The sequence below is a fragment of the Anomaloglossus baeobatrachus genome, chromosome 4, assembly GCF_048569485.1.
Source record: "Anomaloglossus baeobatrachus isolate aAnoBae1 chromosome 4, aAnoBae1.hap1, whole genome shotgun sequence".
Classification (NCBI taxonomy): Eukaryota; Metazoa; Chordata; class Amphibia; order Anura; family Aromobatidae; genus Anomaloglossus; species Anomaloglossus baeobatrachus.
Window position 1 is genome coordinate 527,771,257 of NC_134356.1, and position 19,011 is coordinate 527,790,267.

At 48.0% G+C, this 19,011-nt stretch overlaps 1 protein-coding gene across 1 annotated transcript in view; it reads right to left on the minus strand.

The window, feature by feature from the left end:
* The window catches only part of ABHD17C (abhydrolase domain containing 17C, depalmitoylase), a 44,491-nt gene that overhangs the window by 1,716 nt on the left and 23,764 nt on the right, over window positions 1-19,011 (minus strand). The window contains exon 2 of the mRNA XM_075342805.1: window positions 6,124-6,303. Coding sequence (XP_075198920.1) covers window positions 6,124-6,303 — 180 coding nt within the window. The remainder of the gene's footprint in view (window positions 1-6,123; window positions 6,304-19,011) is intronic.

Here is a 19,011-nt window from a genome sequence, read left to right on the forward strand (position 1 = left end):
AGCAAAGCAGATATGAGATGAGGTGGCACACCAGGTTTGTACTGCAGCTCCTTGTCTGATCTTGTGGGAGTCACAACCCACCAATCGGACATTGATGGCATCCCCTATCCGATACCTAGGCTTGGGAGAGGCATCTTCAGACCATTTTCTCCAGTAAAAACCCCAACTACCCAAGATTTCGGCAAGCTTCGAGTTTTCTAGAATAGTATCCAGAGTAAGGAAACAGAATAAGCTATGAAATGTGCACTCAAGAATGATACGCTTTACTGAAGACTGATGCAGCACTGCCTCGGCAACTTTCCATTGGGGAAACGGTCACCATGAAAATGCAGTCTGATCTGCAGGCATGTCATAGATCAGGAAGAGCATAGTACATTGATATTTAAGGCCAGATCACTCATACCTTTCATGACATAATTCTGATGTTAACGCATTGAAATGTGCCAAAATGTTGGCGTTTTCTTCCAGCTCTGAAAAAAAAAAAAAAAAAAAAGGGTGCAGCTGGGCAGGACGGGGCGCAGCACCACAGCTCATCTAACTCATGATGAGGTGTGGTGTTCACTACACTAGGAATCTCATTCCAGTCCCTGACTGGATTAAGATTTGTGGAGAGGCGCACAATATTCGGCAACACTGGTCCCATAGTGATGTGAGAAAGGATTCATTATAACCTGTGATTTCATTGTTTAAACCTCTGCTCTTTCTGGGATTTCTGGTTCACTTGTTGGTCCCATCAGTGACTTACAGCTGTCTATGTATGACGGTACGTGCACACGATTAGGACCCGCCGAGTCCTGCACGCGGCGAGTCCTAACCTTCAGAGCCACGAGTCTCCTACGCAGCAGACCGCAGCTGCTTGTGCCCACGATCAGGGTTTGGGGCGCTGCAGTCTCTCTCCTGTTTTCCCTACGGAGGACGTTTGCGACTCCGCAGCAAAGAGTTGACATGCTTTCTGCTTGGAAAACCACACTGCAAGTCAGTCTTCGCTGCAAGCCGCACACGCACAGTGGGCATGGGATTTCTAGACATCCTATCCACTGTGCTTGTAGTGTACATCACAGTATTTTGGACGCAGCTGAAGCATGATGCTGAGCCCAAAACGCTGCAAACACTGATCGTGGGCACGTACCCCAAGACAGATATGCTATGTGCCCACGGGGGAAAGTGTCCTGCGTTTATATCCGCAGGAGCTCCCAGAAAACCGCACCACAACTTTGTCTGTGTCCATGCTGCGGTTTATTTGCGCAATGTCCTGCGGATATGGTGCGGGCATTCTGCATTGAGGATACAGTACCATGGCTTCAGCACTGCATCCTCAATGCAGAACAAGTGCTGAGTGATCGGGGCGTTCATACCTCCATCACGCAGCACTTCTCTCCCATCTCCGGCCGTGTTTACACTGTGAAGGAGAAGGTGGGCGGGCCTGAACTAGCTCTGGCTGTCACATGACCGGAGCTTGTGCAGGCCCCGCCCACCTCCTCCTTCCTGCTCCTGTGCACCGAGGGAACATGACCGGGTGTTTGCTATCAAGGCAGGTAAGTATGGGACCAAGGCAGGGGATTTTCGCAGGTAATGCCGTAGGAATAATTGACATGCAGTTATGTGCGGCTGCGGGATATCTGCAGTATATTCCTCAACCGCACATTCCGCAACGTGGACACAGCATTCCCCATGTCCCATAGGATAACATGGGGAATGTCTGTACATGCTGAAACCTGCAGATTTATCTGGAAAATCCAGATAAATCTGCAAGTTTTCCGCGGCAAAATCCGCAGAAGCAAGCTCCCGTGGGCACTGGGCCATAGCTGTCAATCCCTGATCAGAGCACCCTCCTGACCGAAAATCAAAGAAAGAGCGGAGATTTAAAATGATGAAAAAACAAACATTAAACTGACTACATCAGTCCACTCTGCCCCCGATCTATAACATGATGCCTGCAGATTGGACTGCATTTGCATGGCGACAGGCTCCATTTAAGTGTAGACTGGCTTTTAGCTTTTGGAAAATGACAAGAATGTTTCCATTCACTGACATCAAACATTGTGAAAATAATAACTATTTCAAACACAAAATCCTATTGAAGACAGCAGTTCATGAAACTTGTATGGTTAAAACGTCTGAATTTCATAACAGTGGTCACATTTCCCTGTGCTCTGATTACTTTAGTAATATATTTCAGCCACTGATTTTTCATTTACTTCCTTATTAAATAATATTTGCATTTTGAAGAAGAAAAAAATAACCCCATAAACAAACTGGAATCGTTCCCTTGGCCAACTACCCTTCCGACGTGAGAGGGTGCCAATATTTAAACAGCACAGTCTGTGGACAGTTCCTCCACAGCTGAAACATTTTTCCCTGAAATGTCAGGGTAATCGAATGCTGCAAATAAGCTGTAATTTTAGAGAAGAAAAGTATAGTTATGAAGCCAAGATGATGGGACCAATTCAGAACGCTTAGTATTCTAATAGTGAACAGACTCCGCACCATTAAGGCAGTTCTGGTAAGGAAACACCGGATAAATACGCGGAGAAGAAGTCTCCAAAAGATGTCTCGAAGATAAACTTGTGCTTACACAACACAGTGGTCATTACTGTGTGGATATTTTCCTGAGTGAATCATTGAGAGATTATATATACTCATTCTAGTGAATTCAGTCACAATGTGTGCTTGAAATCCGTGTGAACATGGCCCTATGCCTCCATGCTTTCTGGGACCGGATATATTACTGAACACTTCCAGGTAAACTATATTCTGCTGAAAGGTGAAGAAAATGCAAGGCCTCTAAACATATTCTGAAGTAGGGCTCCCCAACCGAAGGCTCAGGAGTCACATGTGGCTCGCGGGCCCTTGATGTGTGGCTTACGGCTGTCTACCAGCTTGGTGCAATAGCACCTGATCTAGCAAACAGCTATGAAGAACAGGTCTGCAGATGGTGATTTATGTGACTAGCCTCCACAGAAAACTAGATGTGGATGCCCATATACTGGCCTTGGAGGTTGCGAGAAAATAAGTATGATTAACTGAAGATAGGATGATGATACCAGTCAGAAGAGGTGGTTGAAGCTGGATGTAGCAGTGTAGTGGGAGTGTTTGATGGAAGTATACTGAATGGGGTGAAAAAAAAAAATTGAATTCAACCAACCCCTTAGTTTGTCCACAGCTCCACTAATGCACGGCCTAAAAACGGAGATCACATCCAGACAATGGCAAGAAAAAAGGAAAAACAGCCAGCACCAAAAAGGCTCGCGACCCTCTCTCACGGCTGAATGTGGGCTCGCGACCCTCTCTCAGAGCTGAATGTGGGCTCGCGACCCTCTCTCAGAGCTGAATGTGGGCTCGCGACCCTCTCTCACGGCTGAATGTGGGCTCGCGACCCTCTCAGAGCTGAATGTGGGCTCGCGACCCTCTCAGAGCTGAATGTGGGCTCGCGACCCTCTCTCAGAGCTGAATGTGGGCTTGCGACCCTCTCTCACGGCTGAATGTGGGCTCGCGACCCTCTCTCAGAGCTGAATGTGGGCTCGCGACCCTCTCTCAGAGCTGAATGTGGGCTCGCGACCCTCTCTCACGGCTGAATGTGGGCTCGCGACCCTCTCTCACGGCTGAATGTGGGCTCGCGACCCTCTCTCACGGCTGAATGTGGGCTCGCGACCCTCTCAGAGCTGAATGTGGGCTCGCGACCCTCTCAGAGCTGAATGTGGGCTCGCGACCCTCTCAGAGCTGAATGTGGGCTCGCGACCCTCTCTCACGGCTGAATGTGGGCTCGCGACCCTCTCTCACGGCTGAATGTGGGCTCGCGACCCTCTCAGAGCTGAATGTGGGCTCGCGACCCTCTCAGAGCTGAATGTGGGCTCGCGACCCTCTCAGAGCTGAATGTGGGCTCGCGACCCTCTCAGAGCTGAATGTGGGCTCGCGACCCTCTCAGAGCTGAATGTGGGCTCGCGACCCTCTCAGAGCTGAATGTGGGCTCGCGACCCTCTCAGAGCTGAATGTGGGCTCGCGACCCTCTCAGAGCTGAATGTGGGCTCGCGACCCTCTCTCACGGCTGAATGTGGGCTCGCGACCCTCTCTCACGGCTGAATGTGGGCTCGCGACCCTCTCAGAGCTGAATGTGGGCTCGCGACCCTCTCAGAGCTGAATGTGGGCTCGCGACCCTCTCAGAGCTGAATGTGGGCTTGCGACCCTCTCTCACGGCTGAATGTGGGCTCGCGACCCTCTCTCAGAGCTGAATGTGGGCTCGCGACCCTCTCAGAGCTGAATGTGGGCTCGCGACCCTCTCAGAGCTGAATGTGGGCTCGCGACCCTCTCAGAGCTGAATGTGGGCTCGCGACCCTCTCTCACGGCTGAATGTGGGCTCGCGACCCTCTCAGAGCTGAATGTGGGCTCGCGACCCTCTCTCAGAGCTGAATGTGGGCTCGCGACCCTCTCTCAGAGCTGAATGTGGGCTCGCGACCCTCTCTCAGAGCTGAATGTGGGCTCGCGACCCTCTCTCAGAGCTGAATGTGGGCTCGCGACCCTCTCTCACGGCTGAATGTGGGCTCGCGACCCTCTCTCACGGCTGAATGTGGGCTCGCGACCCTCTCAGAGCTGAATGTGGGCTCGCGACCCTCTCAGAGCTGAATGTGGGCTCGCGACCCTCTCAGAGCTGAATGTGGGCTCGCGACCCTCTCAGAGCTGAATGTGGGCTCGCGACCCTCTCAGAGCTGAATGTGGGCTCGCGACCCTCTCAGAGCTGAATGTGGGCTCGCGACCCTCTCAGAGCTGAATGTGGGCTCGCGACCCTCTCTCACGGCTGAATGTGGGCTCGCGACCCTCTCAGAGCTGAATGTGGGCTCGCGACCCTCTCTCACGGCTGAATGTGGGCTCGCGACCCTCTCAGAGCTGAATGTGGGCTCGCGACCCTCTCAGAGCTGAATGTGGGCTCGCGACCCTCTCAGAGCTGAATGTGGGCTCGCGACCCTCTCAGAGCTGAATGTGGGCTCGCGACCCTCTCTCACGGCTGAATGTGGGCTCGCGACCCTCTCAGAGCTGAATGTGGGCTCGCGACCCTCTCAGAGCTGAATGTGGGCTCGCGACCCTCTCAGAGCTGAATGTGGGCTCGCGACCCTCTCAGAGCTGAATGTGGGCTCGCGACCCTCTCTCACGGCTGAATGTGGGCTCGCGACCCTCTCAGAGCTGAATGTGGGCTCGCGAACCTCTCTCAGAGCTGAATGTGGGCTTGCGGGACCTTATGAGCAGGATGGGGGTATATTATGAGCAGGATGGAGGTATATAGCAGGATGGGGCCATATGCCATGATGGGTTATATAGCAGGATGGGGCCCATATGCCATGATGGGTTATATAGCAGGATGCAGCCACATGCCAGTATATAGCAGGATGCGGCCATATGGCAGGATGAAGGTATATAGCAGGATGAGGGACATATACTGTATATACAAGGCAGGAGGATCATTACCAGGATGCGGCACCTTAGTAGAGAATTAGTAGAGAATTAGAGCAGCAGATTCTTGCCCCATAACAGTGTGTCATGACCACATTTTTTGCTTAAAATTTTATTTTCCTATTTTCCTCCTCTAAAACCAGGGTGCGTCTTATGGTCCGATGCGTCTTATAGTCCGAAAAATACGGTAGATGTGGGCTTGCGACCTGCTCTCGGAGCTGGATGTGGTCTCATGGTCAGAAAGGTTGGGAACTACTGTTCTGAAGTATAATGGCACTTTGCTTTAAGCCACGATCAGATCCCTGTTTTTTACGTATACGTTTCATCCGTGATTTTCTTGGATAGAACAGGTACCCATTTTTGTCTGTAAAGCAGTTAATATTTGCATTTTTTTTCTTTAATAGATCGTGTTCAAAGACATCTTTTAGACTGGCATCACGGATGAAACTTACCAATATATGAGTCTATGGGTCAGCAAACATGACTGCCAGCACAGGGATGGCATACATTTATTTATCCATACATGAAAATCATTGAAGAAACACTAATGGTAAGAACTTAAATACTGGCCAAACACAGGTGAAACCAAGATCCAAAGCATTGAAAGCATTTGTACCATTTTAGTGCACATGTGAATGAGATCTGAAAAGCACTTTACATACGAGCAATGTACAGTCTCACCTGGGAAAAGCGTCAAAACAGTAGGTCTTCCTGGTGTCAGGAAAAGCAACCCGCAGCCCCGACATAAGGGGGGAATGTAGGATGACGGCTGCACATTCGTAACGTGAAGCTAGGTCCACCGTGGGGACAGTGCCAATGCTCTGGCCATAGAGGATAATGTTCTCAGGGCTGACACCATACCTGTAGAAAGAAAAAAAGAGAACATTTAGGCGATTGAATTCATGATCGTGTTCTTATATGTTCTATTTCTTCCATAAAAAGCTGTTGGAACAGTCACGTGCCGAGATCAGCAAATTTACAGACTGAAAACCTCGCCAAACAAAAAGTAAAAATGAGGCCGAACAAAACATGAACATACATGATGAACTATAGTATGGGGATGAGTAATACCACAGAAATGTAACATGCGGACAACGCCGACCTTAATCCGAAGTAATTGTCTAGTCAGCAAACATAATTGGGAAGAAGGAATTTCACAGTCAGGCATTAAATGGAGGTGCCTTAGAGAGCGTCTCACAGTGGGTGTTTGTGAACTCTACTAATGAGCAAGATCTCACTGGTCAGGCAGCGTGGCGGGAGGAGGAAGCCGAGATGGCGGGTGTCAACCACATGATGGTCTGGAAAAGGAAAATTCCGTAGGAAGATTTGGCACCTTTTATTAAGGCCAACACTTTGTACTGTCTGTGGAGAAGACATGTGATCAGCTCTGGTTTCCTAGATGGATTAACCTGTTTTGCTCCAATGGCTACCTAATTTGTCTACATCAAAGAATGTGGCTACCTCAATATACCATAAGGGTACTTTCACACTTGTGTTCAGCGGAGACCGTCACTATGGAGAATAGCGCAGTCCGTTAACGCACTGCGCTATTCTCCATAGACTTGTATGGACAATGCACTAACGCAAGTGTCAGCGTTGCATCCGCTGGACGACGCAGCGTTGTTATTTTGACGCTGCGCCGGGCGGAAGGAACGCTGCATGTAACTTTTTTTGAGCGACGGAAACCTTCATTTTTCACTGCGCATTTTTTTTTTTTTAAATCACAGAAACTTTATTTTGTTTCTCGGTGGCCGAACGTTCAGCTGAGCGCCCGGCCTCCGGCATGCGAGAGCGCTCAGCTGAGCGCCCGGCCGCCGACCATTGAGAGAGCTCAGCTGAGCGCCCGGCCGCCGACCATTGAGAGAGCTCAGCTGAGCGCCCGGCCGCCGACCATTGAGAGAGATCAGCTGAGCGTCCGGCCGCCGACCATTGAGAGAGATCAGCTGAGCGCCCGGCCGCCGACCATTGAGAGCGATCAGCTGAGCGCCCGGCCGCCGACCATTGAGAGCGATCAGCTGAGCGCCCGGCCGCCGACCATTGAGAGAGATCAGCTGAGCGCCCGGCCGCCGACCATTGAGAGAGATCAGCTGAGCGCCCGGCCGCCGACCATTGAGAGAGATCAGCTGAGCGCCCGGCCGCCGACCATTGAGAGAGATCAGCTGAGCGCCCGGCCGCCGACCATTGAGAGCGATCAGCTGATCGTTCACAATAGTCTGCTGCCAGTAAAACTGTAAAGAAGAAAGGAAAAAAAAAAAAAAAGCTTTCCGTATTGTTCGATGCGTAGCATCCGTTGTGCCATTATATGCAACGCATCCGTCACAGAACGCAATGCTACGGAAGCCGTCCAACGCAAGTGTGAAAGTAGCCTAAGTAGAGCTGTACTACTAAAGGTCATGTGTCCACATTGCAGATTTGCTGCACACACACTCCGCAAAAAAGTATCCTCTGATTGGCTGCAGCATGAACGCCACCACTGGAGGCAGCGTGGCGCCATGGAAGCCCGGGTAGAAGGCGCAATCCCCACACTGTCCACTGGTAGAGCACAGCGCTGCCGGTCAGCTCCACTAAAGTAAAGGCATTTTTACATGGACCGATAATCTATGAGAGAACATTACCAAGAGTGTTCCTTCCCGATCACATGGAAATATGATGGTTATCAGCCAAGGAATGAGAAAACTGATGGCTTTCTGGCTAATTTAATCATCGTCTGCAGCACATTGCCCTGTGTATGGGGATGGACTAATATTAATGGTTCTGCCTTGTACACATGTGCAGGTCAATGCTCATCAGTCACTTCTAATCAGGCTGAGCGTACATCACGCAACTAGTGGAAAAGGGAAAAAAAAAAAAAGCAGCATTGTTTCAGGAAAATGTGGCCATGTCTTTCCAGTCCTGCAGTGTCCCTATAAGCTGGGCACATTCCAGATAGTAAATTACATCAGGACTCTACTGTAAAGTTGTGAGTGTTACATAAAAAAGCCTCCATGAAATAAAGGTCACGCAGCTTCTGCTCTCAAGATGCTCTTAACTTCAACTTCTTGGAAGTATGTTACATATTACGATGGTCATGCATCACAACTCTAGACTGAGGAAGCGTGCCGTATTAGTTACAGGCTATCCAACAACACTGGTGTTCACTATAAACATAACTCCGTGTAAGCCAACCTACCGCAGATACTACTGCATACCATTAGGACAGTAAATGCCTGCCATCAGCAGCGTCACGCCCGGGAACCACATATGGCTCCCAAGCTACTACTGGTTGGAAAACACTTTTTAAGCCGCAGACCGTGTGCTCCACTCATGTGCATTAATGAATAAAAAAAAAAATGATTTGTGCCACTCACAAAAGAAAAGAATCAGGGTACCAAAATGTGGTCTAGCACAGCCCACTCCCAAAAGACAAAGGTCCCCAATAAACCTTTATCCAACCCTCTGGGGCCAGAAGGCCACATCCCAAATCAAGAAGCGGTATCCTCCTCTCACCAAAAGAAACAATCTGTGACCTGGTTTTTGTCACTGAATTTGAGAGCGGAATAGTGAAGAAAAAGAGACCCGGACTCCAGTGATGTGTCATTTACTGGGTTGTTTAGGGTCGTTTTCATAAAATCACTAATATCAGCAGATCACTACAGGACTACTAAACCCGTTCCCATGTAATCCTACATATTCATGGGCTCCGTATAACCCCACCCTCACCATTTATTAGCAGCTCTGTGTATATTGTACAACAATGATTTCATCAAAATAATAACAAGTGGCCCCGTAAGTGACCCATATGGGAATCGTTGTGCTCCCAGCATGCCCCTGGACTGCCACCCCAGAAACACTAGAAGCTCAGAGCGGCTCTCCTACCAGAGGAGGGCGACCAGGGGTTTACAGAGGTAGGGAGAAGAACCTGACTGCCACACAATTCACCCCTTACCCTAAACTTATTAGAAGGGAACCACACCTCAAACTAGCCAAAAACCTGGTGTTTGACAAAAAAAAGTGTGAAAAAACAAGTGTATGTTGTGAAACTCAATGGGGTCCCACAGCCAGTGCATTAAGGCGCCCCAAAGTATTCGCTCGCGGGGTACTTTGCACCTGGGGCTTTTAAACTTACCCGACCTAATGGCTTTAACCCTGGCATCACCTGACAAGATGGCTATATAAGCCACACACTGCCACCCATACACTGCCAAAGCTTCCACTCAGTGTACAGTATTATGGTAGACCCTCTTCAAACTGTTGCTTCGATTTTAGCCAAAAGGATGAGAAACCAATCACTTCTGTAATCACACTGAACACTGAGGACCAAAAACCCAGGGGTGGTGACAATAAACATATAAAGATCACTTCCCTGAAATGAGGCTGCCTATGATTGACCATGAGTAGCAATCATCTGCCCAGCTTTTGGCTGTTCACTTGGTGCCGAGATGCTGGAGTGACCTAGAGGTGGATGGTTCTTGCCATAATTAATAATATGGAGTTGACAATATGACTTCATTCTCTTGAAGCGAGACATATAAACACTTCATAGTTGCGGTAATTCCCGACCATGCATTATAGGGGAGCAGAAAACAAAGTAGCAGTGTCACAACGTGCAAAACACAAAGCTCCTGCTTCAAATTAGCAGCAGGAACGAGAGGAAAAACACAAGTTGCCCTAAAAACCAAAATTAAACCCTTGACTGTTCCGATGAAGCTGTGGTTAATTTGCACTGGGTTTGTGTGTTTTGTAGCTTGGAGGAGACGTCATGCTTGGACTCGCATTTCTGACTCTACAAGTGTGATGTTCCACATCCGTACAGAAGGTGGAGAGGAGCTGAACATTTAATAGAGACAGGCTGGAGCCACAGGTCCTTGGAAACAGCATTCAGAGCTGCCACAAAGTGATCATTTCATTTTCCTCTGCCTCAATTCTGTATCTCATTAGAGAAGCAGTAAAGAGCGATGTGTGCGTGTGTATACCCCAGAGACGGACCGAGAAGCAGAGCAGCATCGCCAGGCACAATGCATGGGGAGAACAGGCACAGGAATGACAAATAACGTTTACATGGCTCATCTGTCACTATAGACTTAAGTCCAATCTATATAGCCTCCTACAGTCGGGCTTAAAGAGGTTTAGGACCAGGCATTCATTATATTAACTGTATCTTGCTTAATCCTAACAGTGAGGTCATCACATGCTGCCTAAGATACTTTTCCTGTTTCTCCCAATGTTCTTTTGAGAGCAGGAAGAGAAGCTGGTCGGCACATGACGGGAAGCAAGCAAATCGCAGGCTTGGGGAAAGTGACGACAACTGCAAACAGTAATCCTAACAGTGTGTATATTGCACGCAGTCAGGAATCAGCATGATGCAGTCAGAGAGACTGCACAAAATTGGGCATGTCCCAGAAAGCCATGTTTACAAGGTAATGAATTTCAAAACCCCATTCACATTGTAAAAATTTGTGAAAATCTCAGAAAGGAAGAAAATGGATTTATAGCGATGATCCATTTATTAGTACTAAACCAGAATTCTATTTAAAGGGAACCTTTCACAAAGAGCACAGGGTCATACAGGGGAAGTGAAACAAAAAGATATGGTACAACTTGTACTTTCTACAATGAAATTCCTGCTGACTCTGAGCCTAGTAGTCATGTGGGCGGTGCTCAGGGAATGACTCCTCTGTATGCACACTTCTACAAGGATAATTGTGGTATACTCCACGCTGCTGTACAAAGAATCACTCCAAATAATCCACCGGGTGATTTTTCCTGAGGAAGAAGAGGGGATATCTCTTCAAAACGCGTAGAATAAACCATCACCATTGCTTTTATTATTTGGAGTGTTTCTTTGTACAGAAGTGTGGAGTATACCACAATTATCCTGGTTTTTGTTTTGCTTCTGCCTTTGGCACGTGGGATGGGCTGTAGCTGTTATATGTCTCGATACTGGTTGTGAGTCTCACAACCTTTCCAGGTGAGCGGTTTTCCTATTAAAAAGTCACCATATTTTACACTGGTAAGACCCTATTGCGCTCCTTATATCCACAGCTTTTTCACTTCTACAAGGAAGACTGGCACACACTGATTGGGACCACCCACTTGGCTTATAAATCTAGGATTTAAAAAAAAAAAAATAAAACCCAGTCTATACTTCAATCTTCCAGCCCCTGTTCCATAAAATGATGCCCACAGATCAGACATCTAAATATATAATTGCCTTATTCTGTCTGTCTGTCTTGCTCCAAAATTGTGTCCTTACGGTGACACAAAGCTGACTGGCCGCTGGGCTCGCCATGGCCCCGCCCCCCGTACGGATTGGCAGCTCGCCTCGCCTCCGCCCCCCCACGGATTGGTCGCTCGCCTCGGCCTGGCCCCGCCCTCGGCATGGATTGCCTGCTCGCCTCGGCCCTCCGCACGCATCGCCAGACATAACCTTGCGCTGCTGGGATCGTGACGGAGCAGGTGTACGCTGGTAACCATTATACACATCGGGTAACTAAGGTCCCTTGGTTACCCGATGTGTATCATAGTTACCAGTGTACACCGGCTCCTTCACGATCCCAGCAGCGCCAGACATAACTTGCGATGCTGGGATCGTGACAGAGCCGGTGAACGCTGGTAACCATTATACACATCGGGCAACTAAGGTCCCTTAGTTACCCGATGTGTATCAGTTACCAGCGTACACCGGCTCCCGGTACACATGTGCAGGGAGCCGGCATTATACTCCTCTCCCCCCAGGACTACTCCTCCTATTATAGTCCTCCTAATATACGCCTCTCTGAGTATAATAGGAGAACTATTATAGCATGGGGGATGGAGCACGATGGGGGGTGCGCAGCATGGAGGATGGAGCACAATGGGGAGTGCACAGCATGGGGGATGGAGCACGATGGGGAGTGCACAGCATGGGGGATGGAGCACGATGGGGGGGTGCGCAGCATGGGGGATGGAGCACGATGGGGAGTGCGCAGCATGGGGGATGGAGCACGATGGGGAGTGCGCAGCATGGGGGATGGAGCACGATGGGGGGTGCGCAGCATGGGGGATGGAGCACGATAAGGGGTGCGCAGCATGGGGGATGGAGCACGATAAGGGGTGCGCAGCATGGGGGATGGAGCACGATAAGGGGTGCGCAGCATGGGGGATGGAGCATGATGGGGGGTGCGCAGCATGGGGGATGGAGCACGATGGGGAATGCGCAGCATGGGGGATGGAGCACGATGGGGGGTGCGCAGCATGGGAGATGGAGCACGATGGGGAGTGCACAGCATGGGGGATGGGGCACGATGGGGAGTGCGCAGCATGGGGGATGGAGCACGATGGGAGGTGCACACCTCCCCCCAACACACACACACACACACACACACACACACACACACACACACACAAACACACCACACACACACTGGGAACCTCAAACACCGCCCTACACAGACACCCACACACACAGACAACGCCGCACACACCCAACACCCAAACACCGCGGCATACATAAATATACGCACATACCGCACAACACACACATTGCACAAAACATACCTCCCCCGAAAACACACCACACCCACACAAACCGCGCAACACACACACAGCGCTCCACAAACAACGCAACACACGCCACACCCAGAACATGTACAGCGCCCTACACAAACACTTGGTAACTACACACAACAACATCTATATATATATCTATCTATCTATATATAAAACAAAAATCATACATGAACTACACAATACGTAAATTCTAGAATACCCGATGCGTAGAATCGGGCCAACTTCTAGTATATAATAAAAAAGCACTAGGTAAAATACATACACTACCTGACGCCTATTACAGAAACAGAGTATGTTCACATGGGGCAAAAATGCTTCCAGATTTTTTGGACAAAAAAAAAAATAAATAAATCCACAGTATATTATAGTAATAGCAAGTAGATAACAATTTACCACATCTCAATAACATGCTGGGTAATATTCAGAGAAATTAACCCCCAGTGTGACTTGTCACTGCAGATTTCACCCATTGCCATTCATAGTGAAATCACAGACGAATCTACATGAGACACTCCGGCAGATCTTGTTGGCGTCTATTACCTGCCTAATTTACATCCTGGGCAGACATACCACCTCTGGGACAGATGCACGACAGGAATTTAAAGCGGATCTGAAAACTTGGCAGAATAAGCTGGAGGATAACTATAATATGACTTGTATGTAGCACTATTTCCTTTACTAGTTTTCCCCCTCCGCAGGCTACATCTGATTCCCAGTTGTCTCTGAGCTATTGTGTGGAGAGTAGGTGCCATGATCTCTCCCTTACACCGCACACACAAAGAGGACTTCCTGTTTCTCTGTAGCACACAGAGGCAGCAGCATGGAGGACGTTAAAAAGCAGAAGTGAACAGTGTGGCTGTGAATCCAGCAGGGAAGGGAAAAAACTGCTGCTGGAGGCTTCTACACAAGCTGTGGGTCTCTGTCTTCCTGCTCTTCCTCCATTTCTTATCTACTGACTTTAATGGAAGCTGCAATCCATTACCCCCAGACATCTCAATAGGTCTAGATTTGACCAAGATACATTTTAGGAGTTTGTCAAGGTGAAGAATGCGTTCAGGAGGCAGAAAGAAGGAAGAAGTGGCTACTAAGTGGGGAAAGAAGCAGTTTTCTCAGTTTTTTACATTCACTTGTGGTGAATTTATTTATGCAAAGCTTGTTGAAACGATAGGGACAATTTACAGAAAACTGCACCCTAATGTCCCGCACTAGTTATTGTATCTACCAAGAGTGTCTCCCTCTAAAAATAGGGACAGATTTGAAGTCCATATCTAAATATTGTAGTCAAATTCTTATTCTAAGATCATGCTTTTAAAACAAGATACAGTAAGGCCGGGGCCACACGGGGATTACTGCGATCCCCTCGCATGACACTCTGCTCACACTGGCAGTACAGCAGAGCCAGGTGTCACACTAGTGTCCCTGCGACTGAGATCCGACTGCGATCGGACCTCAGCTGGGGGGGGGCGGGCCGGCACTGAGGAGGGGAGGGAGGGATTTCTCTCCCTCTCTTCTCCATAGCCGGCTATTGCCATTCTCACTCTGCACTCGCGGTACACCAATGTACTGCGAGTGCAGTGCGATTTTGCTCTCACCTCATACACTTCAATGGGTGCGAGAGAAGAGAGTCTTGCATTACACCCGCAGCATGCTGTGATTATTTTTTCGGTCCGATTAGGGCTGAGAAAATAATCGCTCATGTGCGCTGACACACAGGCTAGAATTGGTCCGAGGGGAATGTGATGTTTTATCGCACTCCACTCGCACCGTTTTTCTCGCCGTGTGGCTTAGGCTTTACCATTACAATCTGTTGGGTTAGGCCCCTTTCACACATTTTGCCATCAGTCACAATCTGTCAAATTTTCAAAAAAAAAAACACCCAAAAAACGGATCTGGTGAAAGACGCCGCTGGATCCGTTTTTTTCTCATTGACTTGTATAAGCGACGGATGACCTTACATTTCATCCGCCGAAAAAGGTTTGTCCGGACGGAGACTACTTCCACAGTAACGTTTTTGTGTACATCGAAAAAACGGACAGCGATGGATCCGTCACTGACCATCATTTGGTATAATAGAAGCCTATGGGCGCAGGATCTGTCGTAATTCGTCAAATGATGGAATCCGGCAACTGAGTTTTTGGTTTTTTTTTAAGTGAGAATGCTCCAATTTATTGTTTAGCCCTCAGCTAGTCGGATGTGTCGAAAAACTGATCCGTCGCATAAGTTTAGCCACAATCTGCGACGGATCTATTGAGAAAAATGGGTTGTGACTGATGGCAAAAAACTGATGTGTGAAAGGGGCCTAATACTGAAGAAAAGGTTAATTACCTTGGATATAAAAATGAGGTGAGCCATCTATACCTGAAAAAGCACGGCCAATGTAAAGGTCTAGCTCAGCCATACTAAGTGGATGGGACACATTTAGAGAAATGGGGAATCATTAAGTCTGTTTTCTATTATTCATAACAGGTACAAAAACAAACTAAAATAAACTCCACCCGGATAAACAGCTGCCATGTAGTAATAGACATGTGACTGTGACCAGTGCTGGCTGTGCGCAGCAATATACCCCTGCTGATAGGGAATGGAAACTAGAAAGAAATGGCCTCACTGCAGACATTCCTGCAGCAACCACCAAACTAAACACTGCTAACCTAGGGGAGAACATGGATTACACACAAACACAAAATTAATCAGGCATTAATCTCATTTGTATTGGTCATCAGCTTTCATATGCAATATGTGGAGAAACTGGTTTCAGCCATTTGTGTACACTGAACATAGTTTTCTTTGCAGGAGAACTTGGGGTCACACTTTGGGAAGATATTTTTTTATTCCACCCAAAACACGTTTTGCCTAACTGGTGCCCGGACCCGGGGGGTTATTTCTCAGCCGAGTCGCTTAAGCTTGAATGTTCTAATCCAATGAGGGCCAGTGCTGACCAGCGCCGCTGTGCCCATTCCTCTAATAGGACCAGACATCTCCTGCCCACGTCAGTGACTGATACACTGCAGAGGCACTAACATTGCTGGTAGCTATATTTCTGTGGGATGAAAATTAGAAAGTTTGAGATTTGCCAGAATATCAGAAAACTCTTAGTAAAAAGTGGAACAGTCAATTTTGCTATAGAAAAACATTTTTAAAGCATAACAGGAGCCCAGTATAGAAAATGACAGATCTAGCACATCATCTATGCCCGGTGACTGGTTCCACCTTCACATACATATTGTACAGCAGCGATGTTCAAGACGTCCCGGCCCAACAAGCCTGTTCAGCGCACCAGCCATAAAGTGACAAGCTACATGTCTAATATACGAGATATAAAAATAGCAACAAAAAGAGGAATAATATCCTTCAACCACTAAGCATTACAGCAAAGATGGGCTGCAGTGTGTACATCACCCGGGCCAAAAATTAATACTCTACCAGGATGCAGCTAAACCCCCACTAAGTGGAGGCATCACAGGTGCAGGAGGAGCAAAACACACACACGCACACACACACCTCGAAAACATGGAGGGGGCGATTGCTGGATGATTTTGGAAGTGTGTGTTTGTGTGTGTGATTTGCTTCTCCAGCACCTGTGATGCCTCCACTTAGTGGGGGTTTAGCTGTATCCTGGTAGAGTACTAGTTTTTGTCCTGGGCGATGTACAACTGCCGCCCATCTTTGCTGTAAGGAAATGTGTGCACTATGACGTTTTTGCACTTCTCAAAAATGCTGCGTTATTGGCCGCAAAAAACGCACAAAAAAGCGTTTTTACCGCGTTTCGGTGCGTTTTTAGGCTGCGCTTTGCTGTGGTTTTTATCACTGCATTTTTCCAATGCATTGCATGGGTGAAAAACGCAGTAAAACGCAGGAAAGAATTGACATGTCCATTTTTTTTTTAACTCAAGAACGCAGCTAAAAAAAAAAAAAAAAGTTGTGTGCGGACAGCAAAAATGAAAAGTCAGCCTTTGCTGGGGAAGTAAAGTCATGCAGTTCTGAGCCCAAAAACGCACCCGAAAAACGTGACGAAAGACGCTCAGTGCGTACATAGCCTAAGTCATGTCTAATATACGAGCTGCATAAAAAGCATTCACTCCTGGCTGTCCAAACCACATTCCTGACAAGCCATGAGCAGGAAGCGGAGCATCGGCTGAGTCAATCTACTCCTTCCAAATAGACATGTAGCACTGAAAACAATCAGTACCACAAAATTACCCCGCTAAGAGACAAAAAAAAAAACCCTCAATAAGTGCAGGAAAAAAACCAAAAGATATCTAGAGCAGGGTGTATACCATGGAGCTACTCTGGGTTATTCGCTGGCTGGTTGGAGTTCTTTAGGAGTCAGTCAGGTCCAGATATACTCTATTCGCAGTGACTGAATCTTCGGGATTTGTTCTCTGCATGACATTTTTTAATTAAAATGAAAAAACTGAGATGCAATTGAATAGTAATACTTTCAGGTTTAATTGTTAGGGTTGAACTAAAATATCCTGTGAAACGTTCTGGTAGACTAGATACTGAAACACCTAGTCCTGGAGAGTGTTCTGTATGTCAGGGGTTGTTCTTCACCATGGAAAGGATTCTGCCATCCACCACTTGTCTTTTGTGGACGTCCATTTTCGAGTTCCCAAGCTCACCTCTTTTTTTGCAGAATGTACCAAACTGTTGATTTGGCCACTCCTAACATTTCTGCTTTCCATACAACCAACAGAGCATGCAAATTTAAGGTTCTATAGCATTAGGATCCAAAACATATGCTTTTGAAAGGCTGCTAAAAAGTATTATCAGATGAGAGAAACTTATCACTAGCTGCTGAAAAGGGATTCGGTCAGCAGGTTTCTGCTATGTAACTGACAATAGCATGATTGTAAGAACAGAGACCCTGATTCCAGTGATGTGTTACATGGCTTACTGGGTGCAGCAGTTGTTACAGAATCAGCTTCCTCTGCTGCAGATCCAACAGAGCTTGGAATGCTGAGCTGTGATTGGACTAGGAGGCATGTAGCCACTGCCCTCTAGGGATAATAACCTGATGAGAAAACACGGATGGTATTGAAATGTCAGAACACAGCCTAGTAAGTGACAGATCGCTGGAATCAAAGTCTCTGCCACTACATCACGCTATTCTCAGATTACATAATTAAACCGGCTGAAGGATTCCCTTTAAAAGGTAGCCTGCCAGCCTAATTTGGCAGGGTAAATTAAAGGGAACCTGTCACCACATTTTGGCCTATAAGCTGCGGCCACCACCACCACCGGGCTCTTATATACAGTATTCTAACATGCTGTATATAAGAGCCCGGGCCGGGGGTATAACATAAAAAACACTTTATAATACTTACCCAACGGTCGCGCGGTGGGCCTAATGGGTGTCTCCGTTGTCCGGGGCCTCCTGTTTCGGCCATCTTCGTCCTCTTTCTGAAGCCTGGGTGCATGACGCGGCTACATTATCCACACTCGCCGGTCCTGCGCAGACTAACTAGAATACTTTGATCTGCCCTACTCAGGGCAGATCAAAGTGTGCCTGCTCAGGACCTGAATGCCGGCGAGTGTGGAGGACGTCGGACCCGTCATGCACCGCGGCTAGAGAAGAACAAAGATGGCCAAAAAAGACGGCGCCGGACAATGGAGACGCCCATTAGGCCCATCGCGCGACCGTTGGGTAAGTATTATAAAGTGTTTTTTATGTTATACCCCCGGCCTGGGCTCTTACATAAAGCATGTTAGAATACTGTATATGAGAGTCCACTAGTGGTGGCCGCAGCTTATAGGCTGAAAAAGTGGTGACAGGTTCCCTTTAAGCACATAGCCTTGTAGGGGATATAACCCCTTTGAAAATCACCTCTCACCACTGCCTGGGTGCACCCTTTGCCTGGCCAAGAGGCTCTGTGCATCATTCCACCCACTGGTTTTGCACGCCCACGAATCTTACACTGTAATTGACAGCTTGCCTGCAAGCAAGCCCTAGTTACAGGTATAGCTCAGGCTAGCCATTGATAACCACCAGTAGGGAAAACAGGGCTTGTAAAAAGCGGACAGAACAGTGCACTTCGCCTC